Source organism: Eschrichtius robustus, chromosome 1 (assembly GCF_028021215.1).
Source record: "Eschrichtius robustus isolate mEscRob2 chromosome 1, mEscRob2.pri, whole genome shotgun sequence".
Lineage (NCBI taxonomy): Eukaryota > Metazoa > Chordata > Mammalia > Artiodactyla > Eschrichtiidae > Eschrichtius > Eschrichtius robustus.
In genome coordinates, this window is record NC_090824.1 from 135,024,960 (window position 1) to 135,046,910 (window position 21,951).

Here is a 21,951-nt window from a genome sequence, read left to right on the forward strand (position 1 = left end):
ACTTCCCTGGTGGCGCAGTGGTTAAGAATCCGCCTGCCAAAGCAGGGGACACGGGTTCGAGCCCTGGTCTGGGAAGAGCCCACATACCGCGAAGCAACTAAGCCCGTACGCCACAACTACTGAGCCTGCGCTCTAGAGCCCATGTTCCACAACTACTGAGCCCATGCACCTAGAGCCCATGCTCCACAACAAGCCACCGCAATGAGAAGCCTGTGCATCGCAACGAAGAGTAGCCCCCGCTCGCCAAAACTAGAGAAAGCCCACGCGCAGCAATGAAGACCCAACGCAGCCAAATAAGTAAATTTATTTTAAAAAATAAAAAATATTAAATCAAGATTATTAGGAAATAGGTCTCTGGCCCAGTGGTCTCTCTCCAGTGGTTGTGTGCATACCCAGGAGTGCAAAGGATGATCCACTGGGATGCAGGGAGAAGATATTGAATATTTTATTTATTCTTTCTTTTAACCAAAAACAGGAAGAAATTAAGCCTTATGAACTTAATGTACAGATGGAAATTGGCACCCTTATGAGGTTTCATGCCACCCAATCACTGCCAGTATTTGAACTATCTGAGGAATGAATGATGTTCCATAACAAGAAGTGTGTCCATCCAAGTGGATTTACATCAAAATTTTTAAATTGTGGTAAAATATACATAACATACAATTTACCATTTAAACCATTTTTAAGTGTACAGTTCGATAACATTAAGTACATTCACACTGAGCAACTATATACATTTTTAACTACTAAAGCATACAAAAATGAGTAAGTCGCTTTAAAAGATTCCTATAAAAAAGCTATGTATTGGGACTTCCCTGGCGGTCCAGTGGTTAAGACTCCATGCTTCTAATGTAGGGGGTGCGGGTTCAATCCCTGGTTGGAGAACTAAGATCCCACATGCCGTGCAGTGCAAACAAACAAAAAAAAAGCAGCTATGCATTAAAGATAATACTAATAATGCAATTATAAGTGAACAAGAGAATGGCAGAGATAACACTTCCTCTATTTCTCTTTTTTTTAAAATTATTACTTATTTATTTATTTATTGTTTGGGCTGTGTTGGGTCTTCGTTTCTATGCGAGGGCTTCCTCTAGCTGTGGCAAGCGGGGGCCACTCTTCATCGCGGTGCGCGGGCCTCTCACTATCGTGGCCTCTCTTGTTGCGGCGCACAGGCTCCAGACGCGCAGGCTCAGTAATTGTGGCTCACGGGCCTAACTGCTCCGTGGCATGTGGGATCTTCCCAGACCAGGGCTCGAACCCGCGTCCCCTGCATTAGCAGGCAGATTCTCAACCACTGCGTCACCAGGGAAGCCCCCTCTATTTCTCTTATAGGCTTCTTTAACCAGACTGTTTTAAAAATTTAATCTAATCAGATCTAAGAAGACAGCCTCCCAAATTAAAAAGTAATCAAGGTTATTCCAAATATGAATCCATATGGACTACCACTGATTAACTTCACCCTAAGTGTATACTCTACATCATAGCCCTGGGGCCAAATCCAGCCCAAACACTGCCTGTTTCTGTAAATAAAGTTTTACTGGAACACAGTTACATTCATTTGTTTACATATTGTCTAAGGCTGCTTATGTACTACAAAGACAAAGTTAAATGTTTGAAACAGAGACCTTATGGCCTGCAAGGCCTAAACTATTTAATATCTGATCCTTTACAGAAAAAGTTTGCTCAGTCTGCTCTACATCATGCCTCTCACAGGTATTCTCCCCAACTATGACTGCCATTAAAATAAAAAAAAATTTTTTTTAATTAACTGAATGTAACCAGAATTCTTTGAATCTCTGTTCTATTCAAGGTGTTAAGTGTGTCACTTGTCATTCAGACCTGTCAGCCAATACTGTGCCTGGTCCACCATAAGTAAACAAGAATCTCTGGTGAATTATGAAATCAAAACAGCCATATCAAAAAACAAAACAAAACAAAAAAACCCCAAACAACAAAAGCCTCTAAAGAGGTTATAAAAAAAAGACAACTTGAGACTATGAGAAAGAAAGGGAACCAGCAAAAACTATGCCAAGTGTGTTGCGTGACTGAAAAGGACAGGAAGATGAAGTCAACAATGATTCAAGAGGGAGTATGAGGCAAGGGCTTCACAGGAAAGCAGTTCAGTCATGTCCATTATGAACTGACAATGAACTATCCTGGACCTATCAAAATGACAGATGAAGACAAGCAGTTAATCAATGGTAGAGAAGACAGAGTAAAAGAAGCAAAACGGGAAATCATTTTTGGCTTGGCCACAGACTCTACAAACGTAACTTACAAACCCACAGTTCTGACTTTAGAAAGTATCAAGTATTTTCTCATGCTCCCTCTGACTAAAGATCTTCCATTCATTCATTTGACAAAGATACACTAAGGATCAGCTATGTTCCAAATACTGTCAGGAAAGCAGACAGTGAAAAAAATTTCCAAGAGGAAATACTGACACCATAGGTCAGCAAGAAAAAGAGAATATAAAGTAAATGAAAGGCAGGCTAAAATTCTCAGTTGTCTCTTATTCTTCCCTTCCCTCATACCTTAAAACAAATATTGGGAAGTCCTGGGTCAATAAGCTGTCTCAATACTTGGCTTATTCAGCCCAAAGGGCCTGGCTCTGTATTAAACTGGCCTTTGGCCACTAGGAGAGAAAAGCACTTCCTCTGGCAAAGATAAACAATGCTTCCCAGATTTCTTTACCTTTCAATTACAAGGGCCAAGTGTGTGTTAAGACTAGAGGCTGGCCGCCTTCCTGTGCCATTTTGCTGCCAGCCTTTGGCACAGAGGCCCTTTGGCCAGGACAACTTATAACAAACCCATTGTTGTGTAACACTCAGTGCCACTTATTTATTGGTTTTTGTCACACACATATTGTAAAGGGGAACTTTGTCCTGCACTTACAGCACGCTAAAGGGCACCTGAAGGTCAAATTACAAATGTTTTAGTGCCAGACTCAATAGGCTTTGTGAGCAGGTTCCTGAGAGTATGTGGTACCTTGTTTTCAACTCCCAAATTCCAGGCCCTGGTAATCAGTCAACTTCTTGGGCTCCAGCAGCAGCACCAGGGTTTTCAAGTCTGGTGGATATATGAAGCACATCCAAGGAGGTTAAGAAGTCACATTAGAACCTCAGAAGGACCATGAAAACTTAGCAAAAAATAACTTTAGGGCCTCAGATGGTGGGATCACTGTTAGACTAAACAGACCATATAACAGGCCTCAGGAGGTTTCCTCTGCTCCCTGGGACTGATGCTCCACTCATCCACTTGACAAATATTCTAAGTGGTCAGTTCAACGACCAAGGTCACAGGAACTACTCTTTATAACCACCCTCCCACCCCCCCTTCTTTTACAACCTAAAAGAAGAGATTAAAATCTGCATGTGCTAAATCTCTCATCAGTTTTGGATTAGGTAACTAGAACCAACAAATCCGTCAACAACTTATTACTAACTTTGAAAGAACAATTAAAAGCCAGAATCAACGAGAGATTATATTCTTATAGCTTTATCAATCTATTAGTCTCAACATCAATGTACATATACCAGAGAAAATTTGATTTAGAGATCTCTAATGAGAAAAATACTTAATCTCCATTTCTCACTCATCCATGAAAAAAACATTAATAATCTACATTACAACTGTGTGGTGGGAAGAAACCAATCTACTTCCTTGGAATCCTTAAAATGCTACATAAATGCTAAGTCAGTCAATCTCCGGCAGACCTTCCTACTTACCTTACAGGGTTCACTGACCAGATAAATAAATGTAACTCTGTTTTCTATCACAAACCAATTCTGAGCCACATCACATCATCAAATTCCCAGGCCACAGACATCTTCCACACAAATCTGGATTCAAAAGAAATTCTCGAAAAGAGAGTCTAACAGTTTACTGCCCATGATCTCTTTACCTTATTTAAATGCACTTAATAATCTAGGAAAGGGGAATGGATCAAACAGCGAAAGCAGAAGAAGTGTCAACCAGAGTACACTTTTTTTTTTTAATTTTTAAAAAAAATTTTTTAGTTTTATTTTTTTGGCTGGGTTGGGTCTTCGTTGCTGCACGTGGGCTTTCTCTAGTTGCGGCGAGCAGGGGCTACTCTTTGTTACGGTGCATGGGCTTCTCATTGCAGTGGCTTCTCTTGTTGTGGAGCATGGGCTCTAGGCGCGGCGTGGGCTTCAGTAGCTGTGGCGCATGGGCTTAGTTGCTCCGCAGCATGTGGGATCTTCCCGGACCAGGGCTCGAACCCGTGTCCTCCACATTGGCAGGCTGATTCTTAACCACTGCACCACCAGGGAAGCCCAACCAGAGTATACTTTTGAGAGTGACCCCACTTTTTACTATATCAGAGTGACTTGTTAAAGATCAAATAAATTACTTGTTTTGAAGTTAACTGTACTCTTTCAAGAGAGTTGCTATAATCGTTAGTAATGGGGGAAGAAAAGAAAAAGAAACAAACTGACAGTCTCACCATAACACCCAGCAATCACACCCCTAGGTATTTACCCAACTCACCTAAAAACTTGTGTCCACATAAAACCTGCACACAAATATTTACAGCGGCTTTATTCATAATCACCAAAAGCTGGAAGCCACCAAAATGTCCTGATATATCCATACAATGGAATATTATTCAGCAATAAAAGGAAATGAGCTATCAAGCCACAAAAAGACATGGATGAATCTTAAATACATATCAAGTGAAAGAAGCTAGGCTGAAAAGGCTACATACTATGTGATTTTAATTATGTGATATTCTGGAAAAGGCAAAACTACAGAGGTGGAGGGTAAAAAGATCAGTAGTTGCTGGGGGAGGGGGGGGCGGCGGGCGGTCCCTGAGGGAAAAGGGGAAGGACGGAATAGGTGAAACACAGGCCATTCTGCAGAGTACTGTAATGAGGGATACAAGATACTATGTACTTGTTAAAACCCACAGAACTTTAGAGCACAAAGAGTGAGCCTTAATGCATGCAAATTTTTTAAAAAATCACTGAGGAGGTTGGAGGGTCCAAGGATGAAATGCTGAATGTAAGGAAACAATCTGTTACGAATACATGAAACAAGTCAATGAAGGGGGTGGGAGTATGGATTAGGGTTAGTAATTCTGATACTGTATATTGGAATTGAATAATTTAAGTCAATGGATGGCAGATAGTATGGGTTTCTCACAGTTGGAGGGAGAGGTTACAGATAAGGAGGAGGCTAGAATGATCCACATGGTAATGGATTACACTTGGACACATCACTATGAACTCGTATTTAGCTTAATATTATAGTAGTGAAGGTTACATATAGAAGTATTTACAGATATGTGTACATACACTGGTTGAGTATACACATATATATTTTCCTGCTCTGTCAGCTGAAGGGCGACACCCAGTAGCAATGAGCACATCTAGTGGCTAGACTGTGGTTTGTAATACCATTCTCCAGTAAAAGGAAACAAGGCTCCTTGGAGACATGGCTGATTCTAGGGCTGGGGCAGGAAATATAAAAGATAAACCTGGAGCACCTTGTAGTGCCAGAAAGTAAGGAAGTACTGGGGGGAAAAAAAAAACCCACCCACAATGATGGGAGCATGTCAAAGGTACACAGTAGCCAACTGGAAGAGCTCTCAGAATCCAAAGCTGAAACAATCTGAGTACCAAAATAAAGTGGTATTGAATTATAAGCCAAAGTATAAAATAAATACTTATAAGTCCATACTGATAAAAACAAATGATAAAAACAAATGAGAGAGAAGAGACAAACCTCTGGTGCAGAAGAATTCCAAGTAACTTATGTAGATATTCTGCATAAGTCTCCACGCCTTAGGTGTGGGCTGTACATAGTGACTTCAGAGGAGAACTCTGACACACACTACCTCAGCCAGGCAATCAAGGTCAACATCAAAAGTCATAAACCATGGTGACAGTACATATTATTGATATGATGTGATGAAAATGACACTTTCTCTCTGTGGTCTTCCTCCCAAAAGCATATAACCCCAGTCTAATCATGAGAAAAACATCAAATACCAATTGAGGAATATTCTACAAAATAGCTGACCAGTGCTCATCAAAACTGTCTAGGTCATCAAAAACAATGAAAGTCTGAGAAACTGTCAGAGCTAAGAGAAGACATGACTACTAAATGTAACGTGGTATGCTGGATGACAGTCTGTAACAAGGACACGAGGTAAAAACTATGGCAATCTGAATAAAATATAGACTTTGGTTAATGTATCAACACTGGTTCATTAAATGTAACAAATGTATCATACTAATGTTAAGATGTTAATAATGGGGAAAATATGTGTGAAAAAAGTAATTTACAAATTGCTAATGAAGATTATCTACAAGTACATGAGAGATTATAAACTGCTTGAACATTCGAACTTAACAAAGAGTCAATTTTTTGGTAAAGAGAAAAGGTGTTTTTGTTTTTTTTTTTATAAAGGGCAGGTACATCAACTTCGAAGCTCAGTACATTGGTTCTACCTTTTTATTTATTTAGAAAAAAGTTTTGTTTTGTTTTTTTTCTTGAAGAGAGAATAAAGCAAAGTACAGAAGGTTGAAGTCTAAATAGAAAAAGTCATTTTGTATCCAATAATTCTACAGTTTTTCAAAGGATACAGAAGAACTAACAACTCAATTTCAGTCTCAGATCTTCAATCACTGTCAATTCAGAGAGTTATTTAAGAAGCAATGAAGGAAAAGTGCCTTGAAATACCTTTTTTTTTTTTCCTCAAAATTTCAATAGTTTATTCACGGAATCAGGCATTTTCAAAACTTAAAAATGCTGGCTTCTGAAGGGCCACACAGATTCTAGTGAACCTGCTATAATTCATTATTATAACATTATTCTAGTAAATATTCAATATGTTAAAGAGCATACCTGATTCTAGTGAATTAACTATGGTTCTATAATGAGCAAATGACATTCAACAATTTGTCAGTACCAAATAAAACTGGGCATTAACACACACCAGTGTATGCCCTCCTTGGTGTGCCGGCAGGGACAGTGAACACAGCAAATTTAAAACTGTGTCTGTCAGAAACTGTAAGATCACAGAGATGTCTAGGCCCGTCCCTTCCTCTCCTCTAACTGAGGATGGGAGTCAAATCACAAAAAGAGAAGTTATTCAAGAATCCCCAGAACAGCTTTAGTGCAGGTTCAACCCAGACATCACTACTACCACCAGTTACCAGATTAAAAACAACATCACTTTTGTCTATGTGAACTCTAGGCAGATCACTGACTTTTTTTGAAGGAAGGGAAGTGGTGGGAGAGGGCAGGGAGCTGGTGTGAGTCTCTAACAGCTCATTTCCTTTCCCTTTAATATCTTGACGAACTAGCTCCGGAAGAAAAGAAACATGCTATATTTTTGTGAAGCTCTGCCAGCATCCTTTTTTTATTAGGGTAATAAATGACTTATTTAAAGAACAGAAGTGGATAAGTGGACAGGAAACATCAGATTAAGAAGAAATATTAATTTGATCCAACTTACAAGAGTTGTGCCGACGACGGAAACTTTTGGACTGACTCAAGGATTCCATGTGCCTGTCCACATAGCTCTTTGAGCACTGCTGCTGGGGAGAGACGGCAACATCTTGGCTCTTCATATCTGTCCTCTTAGGGATGTTCTGAGGGGCACTGCTGGAAGAGGCTGGCTTCTTGACCAACTTGCCCATGCCATTCTGATTGACACCTACTTGGCACCCAACACCAGAGGGGCCTAATTCTGTCTGATGAAGGTCTCCAAAATGTTGGTTTTCTCCAGGACCTGGTATCTCCAGAATTTTTAATTCCGTTATGTCACCTGCCCTGAAATATACAAAAGAGTCCAAGTCTCAAAATTATAATAGTGATAACAGAGATGAAACTGGGATCAATAGCAACCAGCTACACCTTTGCAGGGCTGCATTTCAATGAGTCATCAGAGGCAAAACCTAGAAAAGGTAGTAGAGCACTTAAAGACAAGGCTCAGCCACTGACATTCAACTGACACAGCACTGGCCTTTAAAGAGACCTATTGTTAAGGGGGAGTTGGGGAGGGGGAGGGATGGACTGGGAGTTTGGGGTTAGGAGATACAAACTATTACATATAGAATGGATGGACAAGGTCCTACTGTAAAGCACAGGGAACTATATTCAGTGTCCTGGGATAGACCATAATGGAAAAGAGTATAGAAAAGAATGTATACATATGTATAACTGAGTCACTCTGCTGTACAGCAGAAATTAGCACAACATTGTAAATCAACTATACTTCAGTAAAAAATAGAGACCTATTGTTAATCACAAAACTATCATTAACATCTTAGATTTCTAGACTGCTTAATAGTTTTTTTTCATTCATTCACTCACCTGCTCATTCGATAGGTATACACAGAGTACTTACCATATGGTAAGCCCTGTACTAGGAGTGGGGTATATAGATATGAAAAGCATTACATGCCCACAAGGAACTCACAGTCTGGTCAGCATAAAATTCAAGTAGGTAATCAAAAGTGTTAAATACTATGACAGAGGTGTGTACAGGGGACTAGAGCTCCCCAAAGCAAAATACATGTGAGTCTGGCAGAGATAGATGAAGCGCTTAAGCTAAGTCTGGTCGGGGAAGGAAAATAAGAGTTGGCCAAGCAGAGTATGGTAGGGAGAGGGGCATCTTAGGCCAAGGCTCAGAGATTGAGAAAATGTGGGCCATTTGAGGACCTGCAAATGTCACAGTGTTACTGAAGAGCAGAATGCTTATGGAGGGCCATTAGGAGCTAAGGCTGTGGAGGAAATTAGGGATCAGATCATAATCACACTGGATTTTCCTGGTGGCTGTAAGGAAGGTGGAGAAACTAGACACAGGGTCACCAGTTAGGAGATGAGGCAAGAAATAAGAGGGGAAGTGACAGTGCAAAGAGAGAGGGGAGGACAGAACCAAATAACACTTGGAATCCACAGAATTTGGTAACTAACTGAACATGAAGATCAAGAGAAAGAATTTATTATGACTCCTAAGCTTCTAACTTGGGTGAAAGGTGTCGTTAGTCACTAATTAAGGGTACACCTTGGGAGGAAGAAATCTGCAGATAACATAATGAGCTCAGCTTTGAAAATCTTAAATTTAGGATATTCTGTGGGATATCCACTTGGAAATGACCAGTAGACAATTAAAGTGTATGGAACTCAGATAATGGGTCTAAGTTAAAGATTTGGGATCTCACTAATGTGTAAGAAGGTACACATGAGACTGTCTAGAGAGAATACAGACTCAGAAAAGAGCCAAAGATAGAACTTTGACTAACCCCATCTTAAAAAGTGAGAAGAAAAGGAATCTGGGGGGGGGGGGGGGGAAGGTGTATAAAGGAATGGAGGAATATATGGCAAGAAAACCCAAGGGGTGACAAAGAAACAAAAAGAAGAGGCCATTCCAACAGTTAGGGCACATTTGAATAAGATTAGAATTGAGACACTCTACTGCATTTGGCACTTGGCAAAAGCTACTTCAGCAAGATGGTAAAGTTGGAAAAAAGACAATGGTGGAGTAGGGAGGGCCTAGAGGGACCAGGCCACAAAGGGAATGAAAGCAGACTATAGTTGACCCTTGAACCACACAGTTTGAACTGTGCAGGTCCACTTATACATGGATTTTTTTTTTCCCACTAAACACATTCTATAGTACCACATGATCCATGGTTGGTTGAATCTGCAGAGACAGAACCATGGATACTGAGGGTCAAATGTAAAGTTATACACAGACTGTCGATGGTGCAGGCAGTTGGCGCCCTAACCTCCTCATTGTTCAAGGGTCAACTGTATTTTGCTCTGAAAATAATTGTGAGTACAAAGAGAAGGGAAATGACAGGGCAATACCTAGTGGCAAATGCAAGGTGTGTGTGTGGGGGGGGCAGGGGGGAGTGTTTTTACTATGGGGGAAGCCTGGGAATGTTAGAAAGCGAAGAGAAGAGACAGTATAAAGGTTGCAAGTGAGGACACAAAAGAAAAGGAGATAGAAAAGGATAGCACGTAAAGCATACGCACGATAACGTTAGCCCTGAACACAAAGGATATTTCTTCCATGAAGATTTCAGAGGAGATAAGCAGTAAGAATGGATACACCTACAGAAAAGGTTACATGTGGGTGTTGTTTAGGAAGTCAAGGAAGCTCTTGCCAGACAGTCTCTCTTTTTTTTTTTTTTTTTTTAAAGATTTTTTGGTTATTTAAATGTTCTTCTTTTATTTTTTTATTTTTTAATTAATTGATTAATTTATTTATTTATGGCTGTGTTGGGTCTTCGTCTCTGTGCGAGGGCTTTCTCCAGTTGCGGCAAGCGGGGGCCACTCTTCATCGCGGTGCGCGGGCCTCTCACCATCGCGGCCTCTCCTGTTGCGGAGCACAGGCTCCAGACGCGCAGGCTCAGTAATTGTGGCTCACGGGCCCAGCTGCTCCGTGGCATGTGGGATCTTCCCAGACAAGGGCTCGAACCTGTGTCCCCTGCATTGGCAGGCAGATTCTCAACCACTGCGCCACCAGGGAAAACCCTCTTTTTTTTTTTAAAATTAATTAATTTATTATTTATTTTTGGCTGCACTGGGTCTTTGTTGCGGTGCACGGGCTTCTCATCGCGGTGGCCTCTCCCTCCGTGGAGCACGGGCTCCAGGCACGCAGGCTTCAGTAGTTGTGGCTTGCAGGCCTAGCCGCTCCACGGCATGTGGGATCCTCCCGGACCAGGGCTCGAACCCGTGTCCCCTGCATTGGCAGGTGAGTTCCCAACCACTGCGCCACCAGGGAAGCCCCAGTCTCTTTTTAAAAAAAAAAAAAAAATAAGAAAGGGAGGTTTCTGTCAAACTTGTGAAAAGAGGGATGTGGAGACATCTAAGGTTGAGATGTTAGCAAACACTAAGAAAAATACATTCCTGTAGCTAAGAACTTCAGCTACTGGCTACAGTGTGCCTCTGGAGATAAATCATAATATAAATCTACAAAGAGAGATAGTTACATGGTGGGGCGGGGGGGATCAATAAAGACCTTAGACGTAAGAAAGCACAAATAATACAAAACTGAGAAAGGAAATCTGAAACCATAAAAGAAAACAGAAATATTATTCTGAATTTGACGCATTTAAATATAATATTGCATGTTTGACAGAGATAAGAAAAATGTTTCACAAACCCTGAATCATTAGCTGAAAGCTAATTACGACACAAAGTCTCTGCTGAAAGAGTAGAACTATAACATCTAAGATTGCAAAATCTCACCCCTGATAAGACTCTACTCAAAAGTAGCCCTATGCAAGAGAATATTGGCAATGAGACCTAGGTCAAGCTCCACAGATCACCAGACTGGATTTGGAAGAATCAGGATACTCACCTGAAAGTGACTTCTGGCACAAGGCACTTCACTCCATTGTGGAAAGGCCGGGTGAGAGAAATGGTCTGGCTGACCTGATCCACTGCTGATACTCTTCCCTGATAGACACCCAAGCTATCTCCACAGTTGATGGACACAATACTGCCCAGCCAATCCGTAGCCATGTTTCAGATGTGAGACCACCGCGGAGAGAAGGAACAATGCAGTGTACCTTGAGAAACAGATAAATCTTTAATAAAATTCACCAAACATTATATCAGGTCTGTACCAGGTGTTGCTCAATAATATATATTCTATCACATCCTTAATTGAGGTAATAAAGCATAAAAAATAAAGCTTTTTTTTTTAGTAGGAGTAAGCATACTAATGAATAAGCAATACCATTATATATATAGATCTTATAACTGCTTTAAACCACATGTACTGGATAAATATTTACCTGGACATCAAATCACAAGAACTATCACCTGTTTATAACATTATATTTTAATATATCTGCCACCAGAATGCTTTCAAAGAGAATAAATAAGAAACAATATATTAAATAATAATGTTGGTAGTCACAGTAGCTCATATCAGACTAACCCTCTTGCTGATGATAATGAAAAATTGTGGACAAAATTTTTTTAAAAAAAGCTGACTGAAGGCATTAGAGAACACTACACCAAACTACAGAATAACATTCTTTTCAAGTTCACCAACACATGCTGGGCCTTAAACTAGTATCAATTCATTTCAAAGGACTGAAATCAGACAGAGTATGCTCTTTGTCCATAACAGAATTAAATTTGAAGTTGATAATAAGATATTACAAATATCCCAAAATATCTGGAAATTAAGCAAGACATTTCTAAATAACCTATGGGTCAAAGAAGAAATCAAAAGGGCAGTTAGAAAATAGTTCAAATTCGGGACTTCCCTGGCAGTCCAGTGGTTAAGACTCCGCGCTTCCACTGCAGGGGGCGCGGGTTCGATCCCTGGTCAGGGAACTAAGATCCTGTACGCCATGCCACGTGGCCAAAAAACAGAAAACAGTTCAAACTCAATGAAAATGAAAATAGAACATATCAACATTTATGGGATGCACTTAAAATAGTGTTTCAAGGAAATTTATATATTTATCTATTTCTAATATAAATGCTTATATTAGAAAAGAAGAAAGGTTTAAAACCAATGATTGGGCTTCCCTGGTGGCACAGTGGTTAAGAATCCGCCTGCCAATGAAGGGGACACGGGTTTGAGCCCTGGTCTGGGAAGATCCCACATGCCGCAGAGCAACTGAGCCCATGCGCCACAACTACTGAGCCTGTGCTGTAGAGCCCATTAGCCACAATTACTGAAGCCCACACGCCTAGAGCCCATACTCTGCAACAAGAGAAGCCACTGCAGCGAGAAGCCTGTGCACCACAATGAAGAGTAGACCCCGCTCGCTGCAACTGAGAAAGCCCGCGTGCAGCAACGAAGACCCAACACGGCCAAAAAAAAAGAAAAGAAACAAAAGGGTTGCAACAGAGATGTCAGATAAAAAATTAAGGCAAAAACACAGAAAGAGATTTAATTCATGTCCATACAGGGTACAACTCACTAATAATATATATTACTATAATTCTCCACATAGGTAATTTTATTATATCAAAATATAATACAGACTATAAAACAAGTATATAAAATATTCAAGAATAGGGACTTCCCTGGTGGTGCAGTGGTTAAGAATCCACCTGCCAATGCAGGGGACACGGGTTCAATCCCTGGGCCTGGAAGATCCCACATGATGCGGGGGAAGATCCCACAGCTGGCGGAGCAACTAAGCCCATGCACCACAACTACTGAGCCTGAGCTCTAGAGCCTGTAAGCCACAACTACTGAGCCCATGCACCACAACTACTGAAGGCTGTGAGCCCTAGAGCCCAGACGCTGCAACTACTGAGCCCACGTGCCACAACTACTGAAGCCCACGCACTCTAGGGCCCACGTGCCGCAACTACTGAGCCCACATGCTACAACTACTGAGCCCACGCACCTAGAGCCCATGCTCCGCAACAAGAAGCCACCACAACGAGAAGCTCACAGACTGCAACGAAGAGTAGCCCCCACTCACCACAACTAAAGAAAGCCCACGCACGGCAAAAACCTGATGCAGCCAAAAAATGTAAAAAAAAAAAAAAAATTCAACAATAATTTTTTAAGTCAACAGAAGAGAATTAAGACAATCTTCTTTGATGACTCAAGCAGCAGAACATCAATATTTTTTAAAATAAAATAACATAGATACTTAGTTTAATAACTATATCAGGCTTCATATCCTCCAGTGAAAGAATACAATTATACCTTGCTTTTGTTGTTAAAACAAACAAACAGTGATGGAATAAATGGATATCCATCAGTAGAAAATGAACACTGACCTAAATCTCATAATTTATATATACATTTACTCAAAATGGGTCATGGACTTAAATGTAAAATGTCAAACTATAAAACTTCTAGGAAAAGCATAAGAGGAGCCTTCAGGATCTAGGGTGAGGCAAAAAGTTCTTAGACTTGATCCATTAAAAGAGAAACTGATCAGATGGACTTCTTGAAAATTAAAAACTTTTGCTCTGCAAGAGGATCCTTTTTAGGAGGATAAAAAAGACAAGTTACAGACTGGCAGAAAATATTTGCAAACTGCATTATCTGACAAGGACAAATGACTAGTATCTAGAATATATAAAGAACTCTCGGGACTTCCCTGGTGGTCCTGGAGTAGCTAAGACTCCGTGTTCCCAATGCAGGGGGCCCAGGTTCGATCCCTAGTCAGGGAACTAGATCCTGCATGCCACAACTAAGAGTTCGCATGCCACAACTAAAGATCCCGCATGCCGCAACTAAAGATGCCACATGCCACAACTAAAAATCCTGCATGCTGCAACTAAAGATTCCACATGCTGCAACGAAGATCCCGTGTGCCACAACTAAGACCTGGCACAGCCAAATAAATAAATAAATAAATATTTTTTAAAAAAATTTTTAAAAAGGACTCTCAAAACTCAATGGTAAAAAAAAAAACAAACAATCCAATCCATAATGGGCAAAAGACACAAAAAGACATTTCAACAAAGAAGATATACGGATGGCAAATAAGTACACGAAAAGATATTCAACATCATTAACCATTAGGGAAATGCAAACTAAAACCACAATGAGATATCACTACATATCCACCAGAATGGCTAAAATGAAAAACAGTAACACCAAGTGCGAGCAAGGATGTGGAAAAACTGCTTTACTCATACGCTCATACATTGCTGACAGGACTACTAAATGGTGCAGCCATTCTGGAAAACAATATGGCAATTTATAAAAAATCTAAACATGCAACTCCTCAATGACCTAGCAACTGCACGACTGGTCATTTATCTCAGAGAAAGGAAGACGTAAGTGCACATGAAAACCTGTACATGATGTTCATATCAGGTTTACTCCTAATAGCCTCAAACTGGAACAGCCTAGATGACCTTCCATGTGTGAATGGTGAAACAAACTGTGGTATATTCATGCCAGGGAGAAAAAGTGAAAAAAGCCAACCCCAAAAGATTACATTCTGTATGATTCCATTTGTGTAATATTCTTGAAAGGACAAACTATAGAACTGGAAAAGAGATTAGTGGTTCCCAGGGGTGAGGGAAGTGTTGGGAGGCAGGAAGAAAACAGGGATGACTATAAATGAGCAACATGAGGGATCCTTGTAGTAATGGAAACATTCTATATTTGACCATATCAATGTCAATATCCTGGTAGTGATATTGTACTATAGTTTTGCAAGACATCACCAGTGGGGAAAACCAGGTAGGGTATATGGAATCTCTCTGTATTATTTCTTACAAGTGCATACGAATCTATAGTTATCTCAAATAAAAAGGTCAATTTTTTAAAAAATCAACGTCTTCTACCACATTAACAAAGTAAATGGGAAATCATGAATGGTCACGTCAATAAATGTAGAAAGATAATCTGACAAAATTCAACATCCATCCATGATATAAAAAAGGGGCAGTGGCATCTACAAAACAATTAAAGCTAACATCATACTAATGGTGAAACAATGAATTCTTTCCCCCGCAAGACTGGGACAAGGCAAGAATGTCCACTCTCACCACTTCTGCTTCTTATTCAACACTATATTTAGGTCCTAGCCAGTGCAATAAAAAAAGAAATAAAAAGCATAAATATTGGAAAGGAAGATGTAAAGTTATCTTTATTTGTAAACTGTATTATTGACTGTGCATGTAGAAAACCCTAAGGAATGTACCCCCCCAAAATCCTACTAGTATGACTTTAGCAAGATCACAGGACACATGCTCAATATAAAATAAACAACGGTATTTTATATAATAGCCACAAACAAATGAAAATGAAATTTTAAAATACTATTTATAATAGTATTAAAAAACAAAATACTTAGGAATAAATCTAATGAAAAATGTGCAGGACCTCTATGATAAAAACTGAAAGACTGCTGAGAAAAATTAAAAGAAGATCTAAATAAATGGAGAGATGTACCACATTCACAGACTGAAGAGCTTAAAGTTATCAATTCTCCCCAAATTGATCTGTGGATCAAATACAAATATTAATAAAAATCCCAGCTGGCCTTTTTGGAGAAACTGAAAAACTGGTCCTAAAATCTATATGGAAATGCATAATACTTAGAATAGCCAAAATAATCACATAAAAGAAAAACAGAGGTGGTTGTTTTACACTATCTTATTTCAAGTTTTACTATAAAGCTATAGAAAATCAGTGTGGTATTGGTGCGAGGATAGACAACAAGATCAACAGAACAGAGTCCAGAAATAGACCTACACACATATGGTCAACTGACTTCTGATCAAGGTACCAAGATAAATCAATGGAAAAATCAAAAAGTATTTTTCAATCAACGGTGCTAGAACAACTGGATATATATGAGAAAAAAATAACGTTCTAGTCCTATCCCACATAGATACCAAAAAATTAATTTGAAATAAACTATCTAAACATAAAAGCTAAAACTAAAGCTACTGGGAAAACAAAAAAATAGAATATTTTAGTGACCTTAGGGCAGAGAAAGATTTCTTAGCCAAAACACAAATAAGTACTAATCATAAAAGAAAAAATCTGATGAATTAGATTTCATCAAAATTTTAAAGTCTTGCTCATCAAAAGTCATCATTAAAGAATACAAATTGGAAGAGGTATAAAAAAGATGCAGGAGAACAGCTAGGAGGCAACTAGAGCAGCCCATTTAAGAGATGGTGGTAAGCTGGAATAGGCAGAAGCAATGAAGATGGAAAGAAGATGACAGATTCAAAACCTATATAGATGATGGTTTAAATTTGGTGATGATTTAATAAAGTAAGTAATAGAAGGGGGGGAATCACCATTAAGAAAACAAAAGGTGAATGGAACACACATAATCCCACAGCCTTTATACACATACCATCACATTGTGTAACAACAGCAGCAGCTAGCATTTATTGCACACTTACTATGTCTCAGGAACGAGCTAAAACTTTAGGGGCATTCTTTCCTTCAATCATCATGACAACCCTATGAGGTAGCTACTTTACTATCCCATTTTACAGATGGGGAATTTACAACGGAGAGATTATAATGGATATTTTACATACTTGTAATCAGAGCATAAAGGCAGCTTCTTAGTACAATGGCATATTTTCCATGCTGTACATATTCCACTGCATTCACATGTCACAGTTTTTTTCTCAATGGGCATTTAGATAATTCCATTTTTCACAATTATAGTTAGTGCAGCAATGATCAATTTCATTCAGTGCTTGTCTTAAATAATTTTCTCAGGATGGCGCCTCAGTCAGTCAAAAGGTAAAGCCACCTAGCTTTGATTACAATACTCCAGAGCAGAAAACTCTTTTTTTTAACCAAATTATTTTCCATTTTTTCCCAAACCAAATCATTCTCTGGATGGGTTAAGACAGTCATAAATTTAAAACAAAGGTACTGTAATAAAATACTTAGGAAGGTATTCCATATAATCTAGCCCCATCTCAAAATCATTCCAATGAAGGCTACCTCCCAGGCAGCCAAGCATTTCAAGAAAACTCTCAAATTTATGATGGCAAAAAGATGTTTCTGCCCTCTTCTATTACAATCACCCCAAAACAAGAAAAGAAAAAAAGAAAAGGTAAGTCACAGTCAAGGAGAAAATATTCACAATAGATATATCTGATAAAGGACTTGTATCCAGAATATATAAGGAATGCTTACAAATCAGGAATAAAAAGGAAACACCACATTTTTTTAAAGCAGGCAAAAGAAGTTATATGAATAGCCAATAAACATATGAAAAGCTGTTCAATTATCATTAATTATCAGAGAAATGTAAATTAAAATACAATGAGGGACTTCCCTGGTCCAGTGGTTAAGATTCCGTGTTCCCAAAGCAGGGGGCCTGGGTTCGATCCCTGGTCAGGAAACTAGATCTCCTGCACGCCGCAACTAAAGATCCCATAAGCCACAACTAAAGATCCCGCACGTGGCAATGAAGATCCCGCGTGCCACAACTAAGACCTGGTGCAGCCAAATAAATAAATATTAAAAAAAAAACACGCACGAGACAAGCCAAACGTCCATGCTGGACGAATGGATAAACAAAACACGCTATATACGTAAAATGGAATATCATTCAGTCTTAAAAAAGAAGAAAGTTCTGATATATGTTACAACACAGATAAATCTTGAAGACATTATACTAAGTGAAATAAGACACAAAAGGAAAAATCATGTATGATTCCACTTATATGAAGAATCTAGAATAGTCAAACTCACAGAGACAGAAAGTAGAACAGTGTTTGCCAGGGGTTGGGGGAGCAGGAAACGGGGTGTTACTATTTAATGAGAACAGAGTTTCAGTTTGGTATGATGAAAAAGTTCTAGAGATAGATGATGGTGATGGTTGCATAATAATGTGAGTGCACTCAATGCCACTGAACTGTACACTTAAAAATGGTTAAAATGATAAATTTTATGTATACTTTACCACAATAAAAAATATATATATTAAATCGGGAAAAAACCAACAGAGGATACTACACCCACTAGTGTGGATCAAAATTGAAAGCACCAAATGTGTATGACAATGTGAAGCAACTGGAACTTTCTTACACTGCTGATTGTGTAAAATGATACAAGCACTTTGAAAAAGAGTTTGGCAGTTTTTTACAATATTAAACACACACCTATGACCTAAAACTTCATTCCTAGGATTTACGCAGGAGAAATAAAAACATATATTCACAAAAAGACCTGTACACAAATGTACAAAGTACATTATTACAATATCTGAAAACTGGAAACAAGGAGAAGAGAGGAAACAAATTATGGTGTAATTATACAACAGAACACTACTGGACAATAAAAAGGAACAAACTACTTATGCAACAACGTAGATGATTCTCAAAAACTGAAAGAAGTCATACAGATACATTTATATGAGTCTATTTATAAGAATTTCTACAAGAGGCACTACTTTATAGTGAGAAAAATCAGAAGTGTTTGCCTATAGGGTGGAAAACTGACTAGAAAGAGGCACAGGGGCCTCTTTCTGTGCCTCTTGAAATGAAAATGTTCTCTGTTTTTACTGATGCAGTAGTTACAAGGATGTACACATCTATCAAAACTCACTGAATTGGGCATTTAACGTCTGTGCATTTTTATTGTATGTAAACTATATCTCAATAAAAAGGGAGGAAAAGTATATGTAGCCAACATAACCACTATATAATGCCACAGAATATTTAGCCATTCCTCCAATAAGATTAACTTCCTAGAAAGGTTTTCCATAAAACATAAAGATGAAAACTCACACACTGGACAGTTCCTACAAAGATGTCTGTCAGGCATCTCATAAATGCCCAAAATAGAATTCTTGATTTCTTTAGCCCCACACTCAACATCCCCCAATTTGTTCCTTCCCAAGCTTTTCCCGTCTCAATAAATGGCACCAATATCCACTACGCTGCTTAGGCAAAAAAAGAAAAAAAAAAAAGAGTCAGGAGTCATCCTTGATTCCTTTCTTGTCCTTCATCCCATACTTTCAATTCATCAACAAATCCTATTGTCACAACGTCAAAGATAGGTCTATTTCTCTCCATCTCCACTACCACCTTCCTAGTCCAAGTCACCATCATCTCATAATTACAGGATACCTCTAACTAGTATCTCTGCTTCCACTTCTGCCCCTCCAATTCTTTCTCTACACCGCAGCCAGAGCAAATTTTAAAATGTAAATCACTTGTCATGATTCTGCTTAATAACTTCCTTTCCATGGACTGTAGGCCCTACATGATCTGATTTCTGCTAACCTCTACAGACAGCTTCATCTCTCACCACTCCCTTCGCTCTGTTCTCCAGACACACTAACCTGCTTACTCTTCCTCAAACATATCAAGTTTGTTCCCTCCAAAACTTTGCACCAGGTATTCTCAGAACACTCTTGCCCCAGCTCTATGAATGGCTAGTTCTACCTTTTATTTCTGTTATCTGCTAAAATGTCACCACCTCAAAGAGGCCTTCCCTGGTTATCCAATTTAACGCAGCTACTCCCCATCACTCTCCAACACTTTGTTATGATTTCAAAATGACTCACCATATGAATTATCTTATTTGTTTATGTTGCACGTGTTACCCCACTAGAATGTAAGCTCCATGAGGGCAAGGGACCTTGTCTGTTTTGTTCTGCCTAGAATGGAAGAGGAACTCAATAAATATTAATCCAGTCAATGAATGAATTAGATATAATAAATCTGACAGAAGTTAATCACTCAAAATCTAGAGTATCTAAATATTTATATCTAAATGCCTTGGCTCTCCTTGTAAATGGTTCTAAAAATACAATATCCCTAAGCACATTCTATGCAAAATCCTATGTAAGATATGAAATCTAACACTGCCCTACACACAGAAGGAAGTCAGCAAACAGCAGATGAGTATATAAACATAACATACAATACTCAGTATAAAATGAAACACTGGCTTAGTGTTTCCCATGAAAAATAGAAAAGAAATAGAATAGCGTTTTAAACAGTTTTCAAATATTAATTTCAGAAATATACCTACATAAAACAGAGTCTAAAAAAGGAAAAATAGCTATATATATATATATATATATATATATATATATATATATATATATTTAAAGAAGCAAAAAAGGCACTCCTGTGGTTAAAAAAAAAAAAAGTATGTCTCATTAGAAACACAAAAACCTAAAGACAAACTCAGGTAGTTCTCTAGTATTGAACTGAGCAAGTATCACAAAACTGTGCTGACAGAACAGAAAATAAAAGAAACAATGCATTAGCAGGCTCATCCATAAATTTTTTTTTACATTTTATTATAGAAAATTTCAAACATATCCAAATATAGACAGAGCAGCATAATGAACCCCATATACCCATCACTGAGTTGCAACAGTTACCAATATATCTCAAAGAATTTAAGAGATCAGGTGAACTTCCAATGCAACACAATTTCCACAACACTGATGATGGTAAAAGGAACATAATACACGTTTTATACTTATTTTCCCCTTCCTGATTGGCCTTTGTCTACTTAATGTCACAAAAGTATGAAATTCCTTTCCTATCATTTGTACCCCATCATAATCCTACTCTGATGCTTATTTTATTTTTGCCTTTTTCTTTTTTTTGGCCACACCTCACAGCATGCCAGATCTTAGTTCCCCCACCAGGGATCAAACCCGTGCCCCCTGCAGTGGAAGTGCGGATTCTTAACCACTGGACCGCCAGGGAAGTCCCTGATACGTATTTTAGATAGATGCAGAATGAAGAGCTGTAATAAGAATTTTAGAAATACCAGAAATTAATCATATGTGAAAAGACTTTTTACTTCTTCATTCAACATATATCTTTAAGACACTGATGTTATACATTCAAGTTTATATTATGTTAATAATAACTAGGGGCTTCCTTGGTGGTGCAGTCGTTAAGAATCCGCCTGCCAATGCAGGGCACACGGGTTCGAGCCCTGGTCCGGGAAGATCCCACATGCCGCGGAGCGGCTGGGCCCGTGTGCCACAATTACTGAGGCCCAGGCACCTAGCACCCGTGCTCCGCAACAAGAGAGGCCACCACAATGAGAAGCTCGTGCACCGCAACGAAGAGCAGCCCCTGCTCGCTGCAGCTAGAGAAAGCCCGACGCAGCAACGAAGACCCAAAGCAGCCAAAAATAACTAAATAAAATAAATTTATTAAAAAAAAAAAAAAAACTAAATAGAATTTTAATAGTTTTAAAGAAAATTCCTTTATTAATTGAAAACAGTAAATCTAAAACAAGTGGAGGGGCTTCCCTGGTGGCGCAGTGGTTGGGAATCCGCCTGCCAACACAGGGGACACAGGTTTGAGCCCTGGTCTGGGAAGATCCCAGGTGCCACGGAGCTACTAGGCCCGTGCGCCACATCTACTGAGCCTGCGCTCTGGAGCCCATGAGCCACAACTACTGAGCCCGCACGCCTAGAGACCATGCTCCGCAACGGGAGAGGCCACCACAATGAGAGGTCCGCACCCCGCAGCAAAGAGTGGCTCCCGCTTGCCACA

General features: G+C 39.2%; 1 protein-coding gene across 2 annotated transcripts in view; it reads right to left on the reverse strand.

The window, feature by feature from the left end:
• The window catches only part of EDC3 (enhancer of mRNA decapping 3), a 52,557-nt gene that overhangs the window by 24,560 nt on the left and 6,046 nt on the right, over nt 1-21,951 (reverse strand). The window contains exons 2-4 of one of the 2 annotated variants that reach the window (XM_068555678.1): nt 19,986-20,078; nt 11,345-11,555; nt 7,487-7,803 (exon numbers count right to left, since the gene is read on the reverse strand). In XM_068555678.1, coding sequence (XP_068411779.1) covers nt 7,487-7,803; nt 11,345-11,508 — 481 coding nt within the window. In that variant the 5' untranslated portion in view covers nt 11,509-11,555; nt 19,986-20,078. The remainder of the gene's footprint in view (nt 1-7,486; nt 7,804-11,344; nt 11,556-19,985; nt 20,079-21,951) is intronic. The other variant, XM_068555673.1, reaches the window with a different exon arrangement.